Here is a 21,109-nt window from a genome sequence, read left to right as displayed (position 1 = left end):
AAGAGCCCCCCTCCGGTGGGCTGGAGATGTAAAGGACCCCCAGGGGCTGAGGAGCTGGGGGCTATGGCAGCAGGAAGCTTGGGGTGCTGGAGGCTTGTGGTTGGGCTGCTGGGGCCCCGGTTGGCTGCGGAGCCCTTAGGAGGAGGCAGGAAGTCAGGGTGGGACGTGGGCGCGCTAAGACAGGCGGTGGCTACCTCGGCAAGGGGAGCTGAAACTGTGTGTGAGCTGCCAGGCTAGGCCAGGAGGACCATGTGAATGGGGCTGGAGGGCTCCTGGGCTGGGCAGGTAAGGAGTACTGGGAACAGGGGTCTAGGACTGTGGTGGGAGGACCCACTGGGGGAGGGTGGTGCTGTACCCGGGTATGGGGTGCGGCTCCCTGGGTATTCAGCAGCCCTACGGGCGGGGCAGGGGGATAGAAAAGCCTCACTAGAGGTCAGGTGGGCGGCGTGCGGTACAGCTGGAGGCCCCCTTCCCTACGTAGCTCTTGCCTCTCGCCTCTGCCACGCTGTCTGCACTGGTCCCTCCCTCACTGGGAGCATCTTCTTGGAGATCTGGCGCATGTACTGTCAGGTGTTGAAAAGGTCTTCAGAAATCCCCAAGTCCAGTCCCTGATCCCATTGATGGATGAGCCTCCTGAGGCCCAGAGAGGGCAAACGCCCCCTCCTTGCAGCCACTCAGCAAGGCAGTGGCAGAGTCAGGCCCTGGGAGAGGGTGGTGGCCTAGGCTAGGACTGCCCCCCACCCACTGGGCAGGGTGATGATGGTCAGTCTTGAGTCAGGGGATCCAGGAATCCTGCTGATGGCTGGGACAGACCCCAGTGACAAGCATCTTCTGAGAGAGAGAGAGAGAGAGGGATTGAGAGAGAGGGATTGAGACAGAGGAGTCACCCAGAGCATCCAGATGGACACGTGACAAGTGATTTTAGCCTCAGTGACCAGCAGTGCTGGAGAGCCTGGGGTGTCTCCTATTGGGAGCATGTGGATGCGGGAGGGTGTATTTATCATCTGGGATGGGGCCTCCAGGGTGGAAGCATCTGACCAGAGGCTGGGAAGTTGAAGGAGAGAGAATGGAAAGGAAAGGGCAGAGGAAAGGCTATTTTTATCCCAGACAGGGGCACAGTCGGCCCTGGGTAAGGAACGTCCACGCTTCCATCTGGAAAGTTGCCATTCCTGCCCCTGCCAAGTGTCACAGGATGTCCTTCCCCGCCCCCCCCCACCCTTGCTCTCTCTGGCCTCAGCACCCCCCCCCCCCCTCCACCTGCATGTACAGGGCCAGCTGGTACTGCAGAAACCCCGGGAAGGTGGAGGCCCAGGTAGGCATAGTCAGCTACCTGCCCACCCCCTCACTTTCTAACTCTGAGCCTTCAGTGTATGGGGGGCATCCCCATGTGAGCCAGACTTTCCAGGGTCCCCCTACCCCACCCTCCACTGCTGGAGTTTTCCTTGACACAGGATTTCCACCTAGTTAGTGTGTCCCAGCCTTTCTCTCGTCCCCAGGCCCGATGCCTGTAGCCTTTTGTGCGGGCTGGAGAACATGCTGGCTCTCCCTGTGCCTTTGGGGGGGGGGGAACCCATCCGCACCCTGGACCTGCACCCCCTCATTCTGCCAGCATGTGCTGAGAGATGACGCAGGACCCCTCGCCCTCCAGGCTCAGGGACAGAGGTTCTTCTCAAAGGGTAAAGGGCCAAGTGATGGGGCAAGAGAATGAGATAAGGGCCGAGACTACCGAAGACTTCCCTTGGGTGATCTGGAAGGCTCCCTGGAAGAGTCAACACAGCTCTGAGAAGGACAAAGGCCCTTTTTGGAAAGCACCTATGACAGGAGCCAAGGTCACTGTCCCTGGTTTCTGTTTCTTGGGTACCATGAGGGTAGCGCAAAACCAAACACCAGAGAGTGAATGGGTATGGTGTAGTGCAAAGAACATAGGTTTCAGGAACAGGCCAACCCAGGTACAATTCCGGGGCTGGCATTTCCTCAAATGGTATTGCCTTCACCTCTCCAGACTCCAAACTCCAGATCATTAATCTGCAAAGAGGCAATAATCAATTTCTCCCTTACAGACTGTTTGTGGGGCCTGTCATGTGCCCTGGGTTGTACTTGACACACAGTAGGTGCTTAACGGAGGTTAGGCAGTCCCTCCTCCTGTACATGGTGCACCAAAAGGAGGGCTGTTCACACCCAGAATTACGCCTACTCAGCACCTTGGCAGGCCAGTGAACCCCGTCCCCTCACACTTGTGGTATAGCTTTGCAAATGAGCTTGTTTCCTGTGTATGGTGGCTGTGAGAATTCTAGGCTGAGCCACAGGGTCTACCTTAGAGGAGAGTCCCCCCAACAGCTTCAACACACACACACACACACACACACATGCACACGCACGCACACGCACGCACGCACGCACTCCCTATCCCAAACACCAGACATATCATCAGACATTGCGTGTGTGCATATGTGGCCAGAAGCAGAGTCAGGGTCTCCACACACAACACACATTGGATCTTACAAGGCCATACATCCCCCCACAGGGTGATGACTTCAAGGCCAAGCTCCGTTTAGTGAAAGCAATGCTGAGGGGAGCTGGGTGTGAGGGTGGGATGGGGGCAGGCAAGACCAAGACACCATCATCCAGGGATGTGGCCAAACTCCAGTGTTGGCTTAAAGTGCCTCGTGCTGCGTTTCCAACACTTGTTCTGAAGAACAGCAGTTCACGGGGTGCCTGGGTGGCTCAGTCGGCTGGGTGTCTGAATTCAGCTCAGGTCATGATCTCACAGTTTGTGAGTTTGAGTCCCTTGATGGGCTCTGTGCTGACAGCTCAGAGCCTGGAGCCTGCTTCGGATTCTGCGTCTCCCTCTCTCTCCACCCCTCCCCTGCTCATGTTCTGTCTCTCTCTCTCTCTGTGTCTCCCTCTCAAAAATAAACATTAAAAAATATTAAACAACAACAACAACAACAATAAAACACCAGTCTCATGAAGCACCTGGAGAGAAAATGGTCTTGGGGCCAAATCCACATGGCCTCAGCTACCAACCAGCCCAACCCATGTTAATTTCATAGTCAATGTTAGCTTGTAAAAGCTTTGAAAGTTCCCCCAGAGTAGGGGCCTGATTGATTTTGTCCAACTCATCATTTCCCAAACTTCTTTGGTCACAGAACCTTTTCTCCCCCTGATCATCTATTCCACGCCTACTTTTCTTGTGATAGGGAGAGGAACAGAAGAGTAGGCTGTACAGTGAATCCTCCTCGAATGATCATATCTCTTGGCAGGGTTTTTGCATCGGAGGTGGGGTTTTTTTTGTTGTTTTTTTGTTTTCCAATGACAAGATTAGCACACGGCTGTTACAAAAAATTCAAACAGTACAGAGGCATGAACAGAAATATAAGAAACACAGCCCCCTCCAACCTCACTTCTGGGATGTGTTCACCGCGAACAGTTTCCAGAGTTTCCTATGTGTGGCTGCTGACAAGTGTCGTGGTTAGAAGCCCAGGCTCTGGAGGTAGACCAAGGTTCAAATCACCACTCTACCACTTACTTATTTGTTATGAGGCCTCAAACAAATCGTTTTACCTCATTTGTGCCTCAGTTTTTGCATGTGTAAAATGGGGCTCATTATAGCATTTACTTGATAGGATTAGTATGAGAATTACATGGAAACATGCAAATAAAGTATTAGCACAGAACCTGGCTTGAAAGAATCTCCGTATAGTTGCCCATTTAAATGCAAATAGGCTTCCATTCTACATTCTGTTCTGTAACTTGCTCGCCATGTTTTTTGGTTTTGGGTTTTTTGCTTGCCATGTTATAACTGGGATGTCTTTCCATGTCAATACCTGGAGACGGTCCTTCTCTCTTCAACAGCTTCAGCTAACCGTTCACTTGGTAAATGGGTAATGGTGGTGATTTTGAAATGCTACTTCCTGACAAGTATTGCTGTTTTGCGTTGCCAGTGTTGTTGTGAGTCATAGACATTACCAATCAGTAAGCTGAAGACAGGCCTATGGCCTCCTGGGAAAATGGAGTGATCTGCCAGAGGGGCACCCACCTCTGTCAGAGAGGGCAGGGCCAAAAGGACAGGAACCTCTTGATCTGCTCACCTCTGTGTCACCAGCGCTAGAACAGAGCTTGGCACAGAGACATATCCGTGCAACTTTTGTCAGTAGGCTGACCAGTTAAGAAGATTGTCCCTCCATGGGGCACCTGGGTGGCTCAGTTGGTTGAATGTGTGACTCTTGATTTTGGCTCAGGTCCTGATCTCAGAGTTCATGAGATCGAGCCCCGCATCGGGCACCCGCTTGGGATTCTCTTTCCCTCTCTCTCTGCCCCTCATCTGCTTGCACGTGCTCTCTCTCTCTCTCTCAAAATAAATGAACATTAAAAAAGAAAGAAAGAAAGAAAATTGTCCCTTCTCTAACTCACCAACAGAGGTCTAAGCCCAAAGCTCTAGCTCGTGTTGTAGCATTTCCCAAAATATGGCCTGTGCACCACCGATGTAGGTGAGTGATATTAGGGGGTAATGAATTTGAATTTACAGATGATATTATGAATTTGTTTTAATGTATCCTGATTTCTGTTTATGGATGGTGATACTGATTTTCCATTTATGGTAGATAAATATATTCCATTTTAGGTAAATATATTCAAGGTGAAAAGGTGGTCTATGGAAATGCTCAAAATCACAAAGGAAAAGGAAAATAATTGATAATAGCTAATATTAGCGTTTAGACTGGAAAATGTTTAAGGCTGGTGTAACGAAATGCTCATTCGTTACACCACGAATAGTTAGAGTTGACCTTTAAACAACAGGGTTGTTGGGCTCCCACCCCACGCAGTCGAAAATCTGCGGTGTATAACATTCAGCTGCCCAAAGACTTAACTACAGTTGACCCTTAACTACATACCGTCAGGGGTGCTGACTACCCGCATAGTCAAAAATACCTGCACTGGGGTGCCTTGGTGGCTCAGTTGATTAAGCGGCCGACTTCGGCTCAAGTCATGATCTCATGGTTCATGAGTTTGAGCCCCACATTGGGCTCTGTGCTGACAGCTCAGAGTCTGGAGCCTGTTTCAGATTCTGTGTCTCCCTCCCTCTCTACCCCTCCCCTACTCACACTCTGTCTCTCTCTCTCTCAAAAATAAAAAATAAAAAATTCAAAGAAAATCCTGGTATAACTTTGATTCCCCCTAAGACTTTACTAATAGCCTACTGTTGACTAGAAGCCTTACTGATAACATAAACAGTTGGTTAACACATATTTTGTCCATTTTTATTTATTTTTTATTCTTTTTTAAATTTCTTTTTTAATGTTTATTCATTTTTGAGACAGAGAGAGACAGAGCATGAATGGGGGAGGGGCAGAGAGAGAGGGAGACACAGAATCGGAAGCAGGCTCCAGGCTCTGAGCCATCAGCCCAGAGCCTGACGCGGGGCTCGAACTCACGAACCGCGAGATCGTGACCTGAGGTGAAGGACGCTCAGCCGACTGAGGCACCCAGGCGCCCCAATTTATTTTTTATTTTTAGAGAGTGAGCACAAGCAAGGGAGAGGGGCAGAGGGAGAGAGAGAGAGGAAGAGAGAGAGAGGGAAAATCTTTTTTTTTTTAAGCTTATTTATTTACTTTGAGAGAGAGAGTGCAAGTGAGGGAGGGGCCGAGAGAGAGAGAGAGAGAGAGAGAGAGGGAGAAAGAGAGAATCCCAAGCAGGCTCCACACTGATGGTGCAGATGTGGTACAGATGTAGGGCTGGAACTCACCAACTGCAAGATCATGACCTGAGCCGAAGATGGACGCCCAACGGACTAAGCCACCCAGGTGCCCGGAGAGAGAATTGTAAGCAGGTTCCACCCTGAGCAGGGCTTCTATCTCAGGGCTCAATGCTATGACCCTGGGATCATAACCTGAGCTGAAATCAAGAGTTGGATGCTCAACCCAATGAGCCACCCAGAGGCTCCAGATTAACTTATATTTTGCATGTTATATGTTTTATACATTGTATTGCTACAATAAAGGAAACTAGAGAAAAGAAAGTGTTATTAAGAGAATCATAAGGAAGACAGACCACCTGGCTGGCTCAGCCGGTAGAGCATGCGACTCTCGATCTTGGGGTTGTAGCTCCGAGCCCCATGTCGGGTGTAGAGGTTACTTAAAAATAAAATCTTTGGGAAAAAAAAAAAGAAAGACAAAGAAAATCATAAGGAAGAGGAAATACACTTATAGTACTCTACTGTAAAATATCCACATATAAGTGGAGCCCCACGGTTCAAAGCCCTGTTATTCAAGGCTCAGGTGAACTCTCATGTACGCAGTTCTCCCTATGTGCCAAGCACATGCTAAACACTTTATTTATGGGATCATCTATATCTCACATATAATGCTTACAACAGCCCTCCGTGGAGATCCTGTTTTAGTTCCCATTTTGCAGATGAAGGAATGGAGAGAGGCTCAGAGAGGTTTAGTAACCTGCCCAGAGGCCCTCTGCCATTACGGTCAAGCCACTCTCAGTTTCGTGAGAATAAATTCATCTTGTTTGCATTTAAGAGAAAGCTTATCTTTTTTGTTCTCTGTGGTTTAAAAAAAAAAAACGGGGGGTGTTATATCACAAAGGAACTCAGGACACATCCCTGTTCTATCCGTTAGAAATTATTTACCATGCCTACCAACCCTGATTCCTAAGTACCATGATGAGGGTTCTGCGTAGGCCTCCATAGGCAAGGTTCAACCGTGCTAACAACCAAATCTTGGTCAAAGGAAAAGGCCAAGAAAATGTTTTAAATGATTCCTGACAGATTTTGCCACAAGGTGGCCTAAAGTACCACAATGGTCTGCATTGGAACAGCCTGTCTGCTCTTGACCAAGAATTCCTGGCAAGAAGCTGGCACACATTTTGGACAGAATGTTCAATAAATGAATAGGTTTACAGTTTAGGGGAGAAAAAGTGTTGCCCTTTTTTTTTTTCTTCTTCAAGGGGACAAAACACATTCTAGGCAGCCAGGCGAGATAATGTCTATGGAGTTGATAAAGGTGAACAGGTTGGCAAAAATCAGAACTCACGGTGATATGAGCCCTAAGCAGCCCTGGGTTTAGACAATCCAGTCCAGGAGCTGCACAGAGCCTGGGATTTTTGATCAGTTCTACACAGTGTGAGCAGGGCCACTGCTGCATGTGTTGGGCACTATGCTGAGGGTCATGAAGGGGTGGGGACTGACATCTAGCCCTCGCTCTACTCTCCAAGTTTGAGACCCCAGGGAGGGGTGGCTCTTTATAATTGGCACAAAGTGCTCTGTGGACCATGGGCAGCTTTGAATTTGACCGAGAACATTACAGACCCTAGTCAGAGGAGGTCTAGATCTATAAAATTCCTGCTATTGACCTCGAATTCCGGAGTTGGGAGAAGAGAATGTCCTGTTTCACTCACCCCAGAATCTGCCCTCATTGTTGGTGCTGAGAGCCCTGGGGATTCTCTGGATCTGTTTTGTCTTCATCTTCTTTTCCTTTCTTTCAGACAATGAGACGTTTATATTAAGATTTAATTTTGATTTTCTTTTTACTGGCCTCGTTTCTTAACCTGATTAGATTATTTTGGCTACCCAGTAATCTTTGTCAAACTAAGACCAGAAGGATGGGACCCACATTGTGTATAAATAGATGTATGCATATACGATCTCACAACTACACAGGGACAGGCACAAACTATACATACCCCCATTCTGTGATACACCCATCTGCACAAACAGCCTTGGACAAGCCCATGGGTATGCACACATAAGCACGATGTTCACAGAATCATCTGCCTTCATATACGCAGACTTGCATTCACCAATTGGCTAAATGTACACTCAGAAACATGCATTCTAGGTGGAAGGAGAATCGTCTTGCAGAAAAAGGCCTTTGTTAACAGCACAATGATCAAAGTTTTGATGAAGAGCAGTTCCCCACCCTGTCAGACCTCCTCCCCTGCCCTGTTTCCTCCATGGCCCCTCAGGATCCTCCACCCTCTTTAAAAAACTTCCCAAGGAGTAAAGAGTAGAGGAGAATACCTTGGTAGGTAGGGTCCTTATCTGAGTTTCGCCTCTGCCTAGAGTCCTCATGTGCTATTGGGAAAATCACTTAACCTCTCTGATCTCCCAGAGTCTCCACTTTTAAAACAAGGCTGATAAATTACACCAGTGCTTCTAAGCTCTTCCCTCCCAGGCTCCTTTGCCCTTTTTCCCTGTTGTAGTACCCCCCCCCCCCCCCGCCCCCCAGGACTCATGGTTTTCAAGTTACTTTGTTTAGGTACTCATTTTCTTGTTTTCTAATTCAAATTTTAATCAGAGACTTAATCAAGTATGCATTGAAGAAACCATCATATAATTTGTCAAACTAAGAAACAAATTATAGTGCAATTTCCCTTCAGGTTTTTGAAATACTGAAATAATCTGCAGGCCTCCAGCATCATCCTGGGGCCTCCCAGAAACATGGAGCTCCCAGTAGCTGGGAGCCACTCACCAAAATCCTCTCTGGCATTGTCGGACCCCAAGGTCTCATGATGGCTGCCAGGCCCTACACCCCACAGCTTAGACTTTTGTAGAGGGCTCGATGTGCTACCTGCTGCTGGAGGCCTCCAGGAGCACAGGACAAGCCACAGAGGAAATTCTGGGGTCAGATTCCCCAGAAGAGTTAGAGTTCCTTTTGGCTTAATCAGGACAGGTTTGACTTCTTCCCCATTCCTGACTCCAGTGTATATTTTTATATATTTTTAAATGTTTATTAATTTTTATTTTTTAATGCTTATTTATTCTGAGAGAGAGAGAGAGAGGATGAATAGGGGAGGGACAGAGAGAGAGAGGGACAGGGAATCTGACCGAAGTGGGCTCTGTGCTGACAGCAGAGAGCCTGAAGTGGGGCTTGAACCAAGAACTGTGAGATCGTGACCCAAGCTGAAGTCAGACGCTCAACCGACTGAGCCACCCAGGTGCCCCAATTTTTAAAAAAAAAAAAAAATTAAAAAGTAGGCTCCATGCCTAATGAGGGCCGGACACGGGCCAAACTCGCAACCCTGAGGTCAAGACACAAGCTGAAATCAAGAGTCTGATGCTTGAAGCACCTGGGTAACTCAGTGGGTTAAGCATCTGACTCTTGATTTCAGCTCAGGTCAGGATTTCATGGATTCGTGAGTTTAAGTCCCGCATCTGGCTGACAGCACAGAGCCTGCTTGGGTCTCTCTCTCTCCCTCTCTCTCTGCTCCTCCACCTACTTCAAAATAAATATACTTGAAAAAAAACCTTTTTTTGAGGAAAAAAAAGTCTGGGGCATCTGAGTGGCTTAGTCAGTTGAAAGCCCAACTTTGGCTCAGGTCATGATCTCACAGCTTGTGAGTTCGAGCCCCGTGTCGGGCTCTGTGGTGACAGCTCGGAGCCTGGAGCCTACTTCAGATTCTGTCTCCCTCTCTCGCTGCCCCTCCCCTGCTCATGCTCTGTCTCTCTGTCTCTCTCAAGGATAAATAAACATTAAAAAAAATTTTTTTTTAATGAATAAATGTTAAATTAAAAAAAAAAAAAAGAAAAAGGAAAAGGAAAAAAAAAATGTCTGAACCTTAACTGACTAAGCCACCTAGGCGCTCCTGGCCCTAGTAACTAGGGATGTCAGGTCCTCTCTGGTAGGCCCAGATTTAGTCCATGATATAGATCCTGTCTGCATGCTGTCCTGGACTGTGGCCCAAGGCCCTGTGGCTCTTTTCCCTTCCCCGCGTGACTCCAGCCTGGACCAGGCACCAGCTTCCAGCCCTGTGATCTCCAGCCTGGATTCCTTCTGGCCCCTCCACCGGCTTCTCCTCACTATCGCATCCAAATTCATCCCCTTACCTCAACCCCAAACTTTTCTCATCTGTCTCTTACCCTTTTCTGAAGCCTCTGAGAATGTCAGCCTAGATGGGCCCTACGATCTCAGTCCAACTCCGTCTGATGTTGGCGTTCTCTTTACAGTACAATCAACCTGTGATCTTCCAAGGCCTGTTTGAATATCACAAACAATGCGATGCTCACGGCCTCACCCATAGCTCATCTCCTCTTTGGCTGCTTCCAGATTGATATCAGGGCTTCTCTGGAGGCGTTTGCTGCTCATTAGTTCCTAGCCATAATAAAATTAGCTGTCAAAAAGCCATTTACAGCCACAGATGGGTAGACTCTGGTTGAGCAGGATTTCTCGAATGTCTCTCCCCCACACTCCAGGACTCCTCACAGGAGCAGGGAGAGTGAATGTGTATCCTTTTCCTTGAAAGTCTCTTGATTTGGCTTAAAGTTCCATGTACATTTTACATTTTCCTCCACAATAGGTCTATGTTTGTTCAACTCTGAATAAGGTCAAGTAACACTCATGTTCTGAGAAGACACACACCCATGACTTCTGGTATCCATGAAGGGTCCTGAGTATCTCAGTTTGACAAACATGACTTTCAAGGGAGGCCTGGGTGGCTGAATCATTTAAGCGTCCAACTCTTGATTTTGGCTCAGGTCATGAGCTCATGGTTCCTGAGATTGAGCCCTGCGTCAGGTCCTACACTGACAGTGTGGAGCCTGCTTGGGATATTCTCTCACCCCCTCTCTCTGCCCCTCTCCCAACCTCCCCCACCTCAAAATAAACTTAAAAAAAAAAAAAAAGAAATAAAAGAAACATTGGATTATCTACCAATTCCATTCTCCCATCCTCCAAAGTAGGGCCTGGGAGGGCAAAGTGAGCAGTGGTGGAAGTCTTTCTAAGCTCTAAACTAAGCTAACATTTGTGCAAGCTTATGAGAAAGGGATACTAAGACCCCTCTGACAGAAAAGGAAAAGTGAAGCTTAGGAAGAATGATTTCAGCAGTCATACAGTAAGCGTCAGAACTGGGGTTTGAACGTAGGTCTCTCTGATTCTGAGGCCCGTCTTCGAGTTTTTTGTTTTGTTTGCTTGTTTATTTTTTAAGATTTTATTTTCAAGTAATCTCTACACCCAGCGTGGGGCTTGAACCCACAACCCTGAGATCAAGAGTCACATGCTCCATCAACGGAGCCAGCCAGGCATCCTGAGTCTTGTCTTTCTTTTTTTTTTTTTTTCTTGAATTGAGATACAATTGACATGTGTCCTTAAGTCTTGCAAACCAAAAAAATCTCCACTACCCTCCCTCCACTTCTACTTGGTCCCAGCATGGATTAACATCTCCAGCTTTGTTCTGTCCCAAATAGGTTGTGTGAGGTATTTTTTTTTAAGTTTATTTATTTTTGAGAGAGAGAAAGAGAGAGAGAGAGAGAGAGAGGATCTTAAACAGGCTCTACTCTCTGTGCAAAGCCCAATGTAGGGCTCAAACTTCATGAACTGTGAGATCATGACCTGAGCTGAAATCAAGAGTCGGCTGCTTAACTGACTGAGCCACCCAGGCGCCCCTAGATGGGGTGAGTTTAAGCAGGCCTCTCCGGGCCTGCTTATCTAAGGCTCAGTTTGCTCCTCTAAAATCAGAAGTTAGACTTGGTGGCTTCTAAGATCCTGGAAGACGGGATGCATCAATCCTCCGCATACTAGTCAACATTTATTAATGACAACTAGTTCTGGGTGCTGGAGCATTTAGGCAAATAAAGCACAGCTTCTGTTCTGGATGAATCCACCGTCTCATCAAGGGAGTGGGAAATGCAGTGCGACCGACACATAAAATCAGTCCAGTCATGATACTCCGTGCTAAGTTGACAACTCTGTTTGAGTGGAGTGTTGGAGGAGGGCTTCACAGAGTAGGTGGTATTTGAGCTGAGCCTGGAAGGTTGAGTTAGTTCAGTAGGTAGACAAGAGAGCATTCAAGGTAGGGGAGCCACACGTGCAAAGGTATGGAGTAAGAAAATAGCATGGGGTGTTTGGAAAAGGCAAGAGTAGATAAAAATGAAGGCTGTGTGAGTGTGAGTGTGAGTGTGAGTGTGAGTGTGTGTGTGTGTGTAGCAGAATAGACCATGGAGGTGGATTTGATCTTGATATTAAAGGGTCTTGAGTGGTTAATTTTATCTGAGGACTGGTGATTTCTAAGCAGTTCGGAGAAGCAGCCCCAGGAAGGAGATGCTCTCAGGACTCCTGGGGGCTTCACAATGAGGCGTCCAGTCTACTCTGTTTCAGGCAGAACAGCCCCACTTTTACCTGTTTTATCTATGAGGTTCTGCGTTCTGCTTGATTTCCATCTGACAAAAAGTTTCCACTGCTTAAGCAAGCAAACAAATAGAAAAGTTATGGTCAATAGTGTCGCTGAAGGTTTTTCTGCTGGTGAGAATCAGAAAGAACCCTCTGAAGGAGACTTGTTGCGGGGGGGTTGGGGGGCTGGGGCCTGACCGCTGACATTAGGGAGCAGGAGTCTGCCATTTGGCTGGCTTCCTTGGCTAGAAAGGGGGATTGTAAATAGGAGGTGGGGTACACACACCTCTCTGGTAGGGGAAGATGAAAATTCAGGTCTCCTCCACGGCCTGGGGAAGTGTGTGAACTTTAGTAGGTATTCCTCCAACATGGGGGATGGGCAGAGAGAGAGAGAGAGAGAGAGAGAGAGAGAGAGGGTTGGGGGAGAGGCAGGAAGTGGGCAAGTAGGCTAACAAAGGTAGCTGTGGCGGTTTGCCCACCCCAGGTGGGAGGGCGGGGCCTAGGGCTCAGTGGGGGCCCATGTGTGACTTTACTTGTGGCCTGGGGGCTCAGAGGGAGCACCAGTCTGGAGCTAGGACCTCATTTCAGCTTTTCTGTGGCTGGTGAATGGGGGATGGGGGCCTGACAATCTCAGGTACTTGTGGAAATTCCCAGGGCAAGGCCCTAGGATGTCTGATGTCCGGGAAGTAGATCTTGGGGGAGCCCCTTCAGCCCCCTCTCCATTCCCCCAGGGACCATGGGCTGTAGCTGCAGCTCAAACCCTGAAGATGACTGGATGGAAAACATCGATGTGTGTGAGAACTGCCATTACCCGATAATCCCACTGGATGGCAAGGCCACGGTAAGAGGCAAGACAGGGGACTGACTTGGCGAGGGAGTCTGGTGGAGGACACAAACCAGGAGAAAGAAACCACCACTGGAATAACAGAGTGGTCTTCTCCCCTTGGAAACGGAAAGGAAAGGAGGCTGAGAGAGGGGAAGGGACTCTTCTGAGTAGCTGGTAAATTCAGGGACAAGACCCAGCCAAGCTGGAGAAGTGAGAACAGTGGGGAGGGGAGCCAGTATCTGACCAGTCTTTTGCTCTCTGACCTCATTTTCACCCCCCACCCTACAGCTGCCCATGCGGAATGGCTCTGATGTGAGGGATCCACTAGTTACCTACGAAGGCTCCAATCCCCCAGCCTCACCATTGCAAGGTGACCTCACAACCAGTGGGGACTGAAAGTTAAGGCCTGTGGATCCTTGGCTCTTGTCTCCCATCTCCCTATCCACTCTCTACCTTGTCTTGCCTCTCTTGTTCCTGATCTTCTTCGCTGCCCTGAACTCTTGAACTCTGTGCTTCCACCCTATCCAGGCTGGTTCTCCCTGACCCCCACCCCCACCCCTGTCTTTACAGACAACCTGGTTATCGCTCTGCACAGCTACGAGCCCTCTCACGATGGAGACCTGGGCTTCGAGAAGGGTGAACAGCTCCGTATCCTGGAGCAGTGAGTGTCCTCTCCACTCCACCCATCCTTGCCCCACGGGAGCGTGGGAGGGAGCAGGGATCCCCTGTAACGCGAGGCCCCTGAGTGGCATGCAGCGGGAGCCCTTGGGACAAAATGGGAGGCTCCGGAGTGCCGGGCTGGAGGCTGGGGTGTCATGGTGTAACTGGGGGCTTTGAAGGTTTCCAGCCGAATCCAAGGCCAGGCCGACCCCACTGACTGCCTCTGTCGCGCAGGAGCGGCGAGTGGTGGAAGGCGCAGTCCCTGACCACAGGCCAGGAAGGTTTCATCCCCTTCAACTTCGTGGCCAAAGCGAACAGCCTGGAGCCCGAACCGTAAGTGGGGACTCCTCTTGGCGAAGGATGGGAGCAGAGGAGGGGTGCTAGGGGGTAGTGGTGAATGCATGAGGGCGATGGAGGAGGAAGTGACCAACAACACAAGACTGCCTTCGCTTCTGCCTTGCGCAGCTGGTTCTTCAAGAACCTGAGCCGCAAGGACGCGGAACGGCAGCTCCTGGCGCCCGGGAACACGCACGGCTCCTTCCTGATCCGGGAGAGCGAGAGCACCGCGGGTGAGCGGCTGGGCGGGGCCGCGGGGCCGGGGGCGGGGCCGGGGCGGCCCGGGAGCTGGACCGCGTCTCCGAGGTGTGTGCCGCGAGATCCCAGGGAAGGGGCGCGGGACTAGGGGCGCCCTTCGCAGGGCGCACCCTCTCCCTCTTTTTGCATTCGTTCACCCATTCTTTCACCCAGGATCGTTTTCACTGTCCGTGCGGGACTTCGACCAGAACCAGGGAGAGGTGGTGAAACATTACAAGATCCGTAACCTGGACAAAGGCGGCTTCTACATCTCCCCCCGCATCACTTTTCCTGGCCTGCACGAGCTGGTCCGCCATTACACCAGTGAGCCCCGGCAGGAGCCCCTCCGACGTGCGCCTGAGGCGCCTTCACCTGTGCCCCACCAGCCTGCCTCCCCTAAGCTCCTCTGGGCGGGAGGGGGGGGTACCCTCCGCCGATCTCTCAGTGCGCTCCTTCATTCCCCGCAGTGGGTGAGGTGCGGCACCCTATAGCCCAGGTGTCGGGTGACAGCCGCACACCTCCCCTGCCAGTCTATTTCTCCTTGGCCAAGTGGGGACTGAGTGGGGGCACCGAGTCCCGCCGTATTGACAACCCTAACCCCCCTCCCTTGTCCTCGCAGATGCTTCGGACGGGCTGTGCACGCGGTTGAGTCGCCCCTGCCAGACCCAGAAGCCCCAGAAGCCTTGGTGGGAGGACGAGTGGGAGGTTCCCAGGGAGACGCTGAAGCTGGTGGAGCGGCTGGGGGCTGGCCAGTTCGGGGAGGTGTGGATGGGTGAGTGAAGCCTTCCGGGACTGCGGGGGAAGGGGAGAAGGGGAGGCTTCCGCTGAGGTCGTGAGAGTCCCCAGAGAGTGTCCAGGCAGCTACGTGGCTCTGGGTGCTCGGGCTCCCAGTGACTCCCCAGTCCCTCCCCGCCCCAGGGTACTACAACGGGCACACAAAGGTGGCAGTGAAGAGCCTGAAGCAGGGCAGCATGTCCCCCGACGCCTTCCTGGCCGAGGCCAACCTCATGAAGCAGCTACAACACCAGAGGCTGGTCCGGCTCTACGCGGTGGTCACCCAGGAGCCCATCTACATCATCACGGAATACATGGAGAATGGTGGGTGCCACCACTGTCATCGACCGCTGGGGGGCGCTGACATTCCCTCTGCTCCTGAATAGAGGATGGAGGAGATCTGCCATTTCACCGGGCTCAGGACTGAGGGTTTCTTGTTTTTCTGGGCCTCTAAAGAGTCACCAGAAGAAGAGGGTGTGATGTCTGAGCCTGTCTAGGAGCACAGGCTAAAGTGCTCTGGAAGAGCTCTGGAAGGCTCTGGAAGAGCTTTGACTTCTCATCTTCCCTGACCTGCAATCCTGTTTGCCTTTTTCAAAGCTCTACCTTGATCTCAGGATGCTTGATTTCAACCCTAGCCCCATTTCTCTCTTCCTTTTGACCCAGAGCCTTGGGAGGGCAGATCTGCCCCAAATCCCTCTCTTTCAGTTCTGGGTGAGCCCCTTGCCCTCCTTTGGACAGACTGAGAGCCCCCAGGGAGGTGGATAGAAGTTGCTAGGTCCACCTTTGCCACCAATTTGCTGTGTGACTCAGGCCAAGTCCCTGTCCCATCCCTGGTGCTTATTTTTCCCAAGTGTAACATCAGAAATCTAAACGGGCTCACCCAAAAATAATTTGGAGTAGTCCTTAAGGGTTCTAGGATCTGACTGCCTGTATTAGAATCTTGCCTTCGTGATTGTGTGGCCTTGGGCCCATCACTTCACTTCCCTCTGCTATGGCTTCCTCATCTATAAAATGGTGGTAGTAATGCAATGGTAACTTCTTCATAGGGCCTTTGTGAGGGTGAAAGAGTCAGTGTATGTAGAGGAGACAGAATAGTGTCTGCTCAATAAATTTGTTGTCATCTGGCTCAGATTCTTTGGGAGTATGAGATCTGTCACTCTTTTGGCTAGCGGATTCTGGAAGTGGCAAATAGGTTTTACCATGTGGGCCAACTTCAGATGGTAGTTGCTTGGAGTTGTGTGTTGAGGAGGATGCTGAGGCCCATTGGAAGTAAGTGCTGGGGTTGATTACCAGCATCTGCCATGGACCAGATGCAGGAGCGGCAGTTCATGCCATGTATTTACTGTGTCTGGGTGAGGCTTTTATCTTTGGTGACTAATTCAGCACTCATAACAGGACACTTAGGTTGCTGCCGTCTTTAAATGCTTATTTATTTATTTTGAGAGAGAGAGAGAGAGCGAGCAGGGGAGGGGCAGAGAGAGAGAGAATCCCAAGCAGGCTCACACTGTCATTGCAGAGCCTGATGCAGGGCGGGATTCCATGAACCGTGAGATCATGACCTGAGCCGAAATCAAGAGTCAGACGCTTAACTGACTGAGCCACTCAGGCACCCCAGGTTGCTGCCATCTTTACTCAGGCTTTTAATCTCTTGAGAAGGGCTAGCAATTACTAGCTCCGTTCTAGTAGCTTCCATCCCTGGTCATCTCCTAGTCACCCTCTATTACCAGATGTGGTCCCTCAGGCCCCCAGGCACCTCTTTCCATACTCCATTGAATACATTCAGCACACATTTATCACTGCTTACTTTGGGCTAGGCACTGGGAGCACGAATGGACAAAACAATGTTCCTGCTATCAGGGAAAACTCATTTTAGTTATGTGGCATAAACTCTAGGAAAACCAGAGTTTCGCCATGGGAAAATTCCAGCATGCCATGGGGAATGTAGATAATGATGCAATTTATTAGGCCTGGTAGGACCTAGAGAGGCTTCCTAGAGGAATAGTCTTGCTGGGCCATGAAAGAAAAGTAGAATTTTTAGCAGGCAGAGATGGGACAAAAGAGACTTTGGGGTGAGAGCCCAGTGGTCTATATGAAAAACCTCAAAATTGTCTAGGGTGGATAGAATGAAAGAGGCAGAAGTGGGGGAAAGAGAAGCAACTATGAATGTGGACTGTGCAGGGCTTTGGACATGGGGCAGGACATTGAGCTCTACCCCATTGGTGATAAGAAGCTTACAGACTTCTCCAAGCATACCCCATCCTAGACCCTGGGAAAAGACTTCATGTATCCTGGGTATCCTCACCCTGAATGCACACTTGTCCATTCTCACCCCTTACTCTTCTTTCCACATGTCAGACACTACTTCTAAATAGCCAGTTAGGGGACAAGGGTCAGGGAGCTTTCTGCTGGGCCAGCTTGAGTTAGCAACTTTTCTGCTTCTGTTCACAGGGAGCCTGGTGGATTTCCTCAAGACCCCTCCAGGCATCAAGTTGACCATCAACAAACTCTTGGACATGGCAGCCCAAGTAAGGAGACTGGGGAGGGGCTGGGCAAGTGCACAGCCCGGTGGGGTAAGGATGTCTGGTCCAGGACTGCTGACCTCCTCTCTGGCCTGCAGATTGCAGAGGGCATGGCATTCATTGAAGAACGGAATTACATCCACCGTGACCTGAGGGCTGCCAACATCCTGGTGTCGGACACCCTGAGCTGCAAGATTGCAGACTTTGGCCTAGCACGCCTCATTGAGGACAATGAGTACACAGCCAGGGAGGGTAGGTGTGGGATACAAGGGAAGTCTGGGGCCTGCAGGGTCTGGCCAAACAGACCCAGGTGACCTCACTCTGCCTCCCTCCAGGGGCCAAGTTTCCCATTAAGTGGACAGCACCAGAAGCCATTAACTACGGGACATTCACCATCAAGTCGGACGTGTGGTCTTTTGGGATCCTACTGACGGAGATTGTCACCCATGGCCGCATCCCTTACCCAGGTCAGGGCCAAGGGCAGGAGCTGAAAGAGTAATGGGGACGAGCAGCAAATCCATGTCTTTCTACTTACTTCATCTGTCCCTGGTTCAGAATCTGAATCTTTCTAACTGCTTTTCCTGTATTCACTGAGGACTCCAGCAAGCCCAGTCAGGTGCCACATCTCCCAGGGCTAGCGTCCATCTCTGTGTCGATTTCTCTCCTGTTTCAATAATCCCAGCTCTTTTCTTTAGTTCAGACACAGGCAGCCTAGGAGGGTAGAAGAGGATCTGGCTCGAAGGCAAGAAGCCTGCCTTTATCACCAGATCTGCCATTCATGCCAACTTTCTGATTGAGTTTGATCAGATCATTCTTTCTTTCCCCATCTGTAAATTATGAGGTTAGCACTTAAGCATACTAAGCACTTAAGAGTGTTAGGTTTTATTGTTAATCATCATTTTGAGCAAGTGACTTTAGGCAGGTGACTTTACCTCTCTGAGCCTCAGTTTCCTGATATGAAAAATGAGACTGTCTGTAAAAGAGTTTGACTCCCTGTAGGTGCTCACTAAATGCTGACTTCCCTTTCCTCCGAAACTTTCCATCTAAAGAATGAGAGAGACATGTACACAACTAATTCCTACCCTCTAGCTTCTGCACAAAGTCCTTTACCCCTGAATTCAGCCAAGACGGATGGAATTTTTTTTAAAGTAACTTGCTAGGAAACTATGGGGAAAGGAAATGGAACACAAAGACAGAGCAGAGAGGTCACGGAACACAGTGGCCAGATACGCAGAAGCTTCACATAGCCCGGGAGCAACATGTACAGAACTTTGCTCCTAGGAAGGTAAAAGTACCTTAGAATCAGGTGAGAACCTGAAGGACTTCCCTGCCCGGGATTTGCCCCATCACAGAGTCCAAGGGCAGCACCGGGGCTAGAACCACACTCCAGTCATCCTGCCAAGTGTCCTCACTGCCCCTCCACTGGGCCCATAGAGGTGAACCCATAGAGAATTTCTCTTTTAGAAGAAACAAAGCATTGGGGCAGCTGGCTGGCTCAGTCAGTGGAGCATATGGCTTTTGATCTCGGGGTCATGAGTTCAAGCACTACATTGGGCATACAGCCTACTTAACAACAACAACAACAACAACAACAACAACAAACAGCAACAAAAGCATTACAAGTATGATGATAAATGGCAACAGAAATGTGGCTTCAGGGTCAAGGAGACAATGAGGAGTAATGGGGACCTGGGTGAACCTGGGTGAGCATCTATTCCAGAAGATGGTTGCTACTAAGACATAGGGACCCCCAAAACAGATCCTTTCTTTTTTTCAAAAGCCAAAACTTGAAATTTTAGGAAAATTTGCCCATATCCAAATATCAGTGATTGATTCAAATTGTTGAAAGACACTATAGGGACTAAACCGAAGTAGATCTATGGGCTATATTTAAGCTGGGTGTAGACTGTGAGTTTCCACTCTCGCCTCTAGCCATGGGTGTTTAGTTCACTGGTCTATGTCCTTGAATTTCCGGGTTTTAAAGGAAGTGGCCCCCAAATTATTTAATCTGGGTCACACAGGGGCCTTTGCTGGGGGGGTCCATCTGGTTTCCTGATGCAGTATCTCATGTGCCTGGTCCCAAAGCCAGAGAAGCCTCACCACTATGCCGTCTGTGAGCTCCCGTTCTGTCCTGGGCCCTGACCTGCCACCATCTCTCCCCACCAGATCGTAATACTCAAAGATATTCTTCATGCAGCATCTCTCCAGGCACTATAATTGGTGCTTTATATGCACTCTCACTCAATTTTCATAACAGCTCTATGAGGTAGGAGCTACTATATAATCCATTTCCCAGATGAGGAAACTGAGGCCCAAAGAGGGGAGGTGGCTCACCCCAGGTCTCACATTCAACATCTACGTGTTTTGAGTGCTTAAGCCACAACAGACACTCCAAGTGGCGTGACTGACACTGGGCAGGTACCTGAAGTACACTGTTACCATTGGTGAAGACCAAGATCCTTTGGGATTGGTGCTCACACCATACCAGTTAAATATTCTAAACGTCATCCCTGCTGTGGGCTTCCAAAGCCCGGATCCTTGATCTTTCTCCTATCAACCTCCAGGGATGACCAATCCTGAGGTGATTCAGAACCTGGAGCGAGGCTACCGCATGGTGCGACCTGACAACTGCCCAGAGGAGCTATACCACCTCATGATGCTGTGCTGGAAGGAGCGGCCAGAGGAACGGCCCACCTTTGACTACCTGCGCAGCGTGCTGGAGGACTTCTTCACGGCCACAGAGGGCCAGTACCAGCCCCAGCCCTGAGAGGCCTAGCTGGCCGGGGCCTGGAGCCCTACCTCCATCTAGTCAACCTGGCTGGGGGAGATGCAGTTCTTGTGTCTTACCCACGTGGCCTATGCACATATGGACTCTGCATGTGAATCCCATCCCCCGTGTGGCACATATACTTCTTGTGTCTTATACACGGGTTCTGTAGTTGTGTGGGCTCTGCACATGTGTCTTGTACATGTGTGGCATGTGCATATATGACTTGGACACCCATTCAAGTTGTCCCTTTGTGGGTCCTTCTACCTCCCAAGACCACTGGAGAGAAGGGAGACGCCTGTGATTGATACCAGCTTCTGCCCACCCCCCTTTCCTTTCCCCTAGCCATCAAGAAACTCCTTGAAGGCTGGGACCTTATCTAATACCTCTGTGTGCTCCTCCTTGGTGCCTGGCACACATTAGGAGCTCAATAAATGACTCTCTGTTGACGAAGACTGTACATCTCTCAGCTCCCTACTCCCATCTCCTCTTCCTTGGGAGGGAGGAGTGGGGGTTCAAAAGATGGAAAGTAAGTCACCCTGAATTGGGGTGAAAGATGGGATGAGGGGATGTCTGAACTTTTTTCAGCCCTGCTGATTTGGGGGGGCCAAGAGGAAGTTCTTACACTTTGCTGTATGGGCTTTGTGAACTCCTTCAACCCCACCCCTACCCCAAAGGATTAAGTGTGAACCCCTGCGCAGAACCTCCTAGGGAGTGGGTGTGTCCCAGGACCCTCCCCTTCCATTATGTAAGGGCAATAGCTTTTTTTACAATTACTGATTCTGGGGCTAGATTTGTACTCAAATATGTTTTGGTTCACGTTCAAGATGTTTTTGAACACTGAATTAATTTACTCATTTGGCAAATATTTATTGGA

At 49.9% G+C, this 21,109-nt stretch overlaps 1 protein-coding gene across 2 annotated transcripts; it reads left to right on the top strand.

Moving 5' to 3' along the window:
* Positions 1–130: 130 nt before the first annotated feature.
* Positions 131–20,685, top strand: LCK (LCK proto-oncogene, Src family tyrosine kinase). Of its 2 annotated transcripts, none has more exons than XM_058718231.1 (13): positions 131–285; positions 12,845–12,954; positions 13,228–13,309; positions 13,510–13,600; positions 13,834–13,932; positions 14,065–14,168; positions 14,347–14,496; positions 14,792–14,944; positions 15,091–15,270; positions 17,395–17,471; positions 17,564–17,717; positions 17,801–17,932; positions 20,030–20,685. In XM_058718231.1, exons 2-13 carry the CDS (start codon positions 12,850–12,852, stop codon positions 20,230–20,232), a joined length of 1,530 nt encoding a protein of 509 aa, XP_058574214.1. In that variant the 5' UTR covers positions 131–285; positions 12,845–12,849; the 3' UTR covers positions 20,233–20,685. The 2 variants fall into 2 exon arrangements, with proteins under 2 accessions (XP_058574214.1, XP_058574213.1); XM_058718230.1 differs by lacking the exon at positions 131–285 and adding an exon at positions 12,653–12,747.
* The last annotated feature ends 424 nt before the right edge of the window (positions 20,686–21,109 follow it).

This window comes from Neofelis nebulosa, chromosome 2, assembly GCF_028018385.1.
Source record: "Neofelis nebulosa isolate mNeoNeb1 chromosome 2, mNeoNeb1.pri, whole genome shotgun sequence".
Classification (NCBI taxonomy): Eukaryota; Metazoa; Chordata; class Mammalia; order Carnivora; family Felidae; genus Neofelis; species Neofelis nebulosa.
Note: the sequence above shows the minus strand (reverse complement) of the source record. Positions and strands in the feature narration are given on the sequence as shown.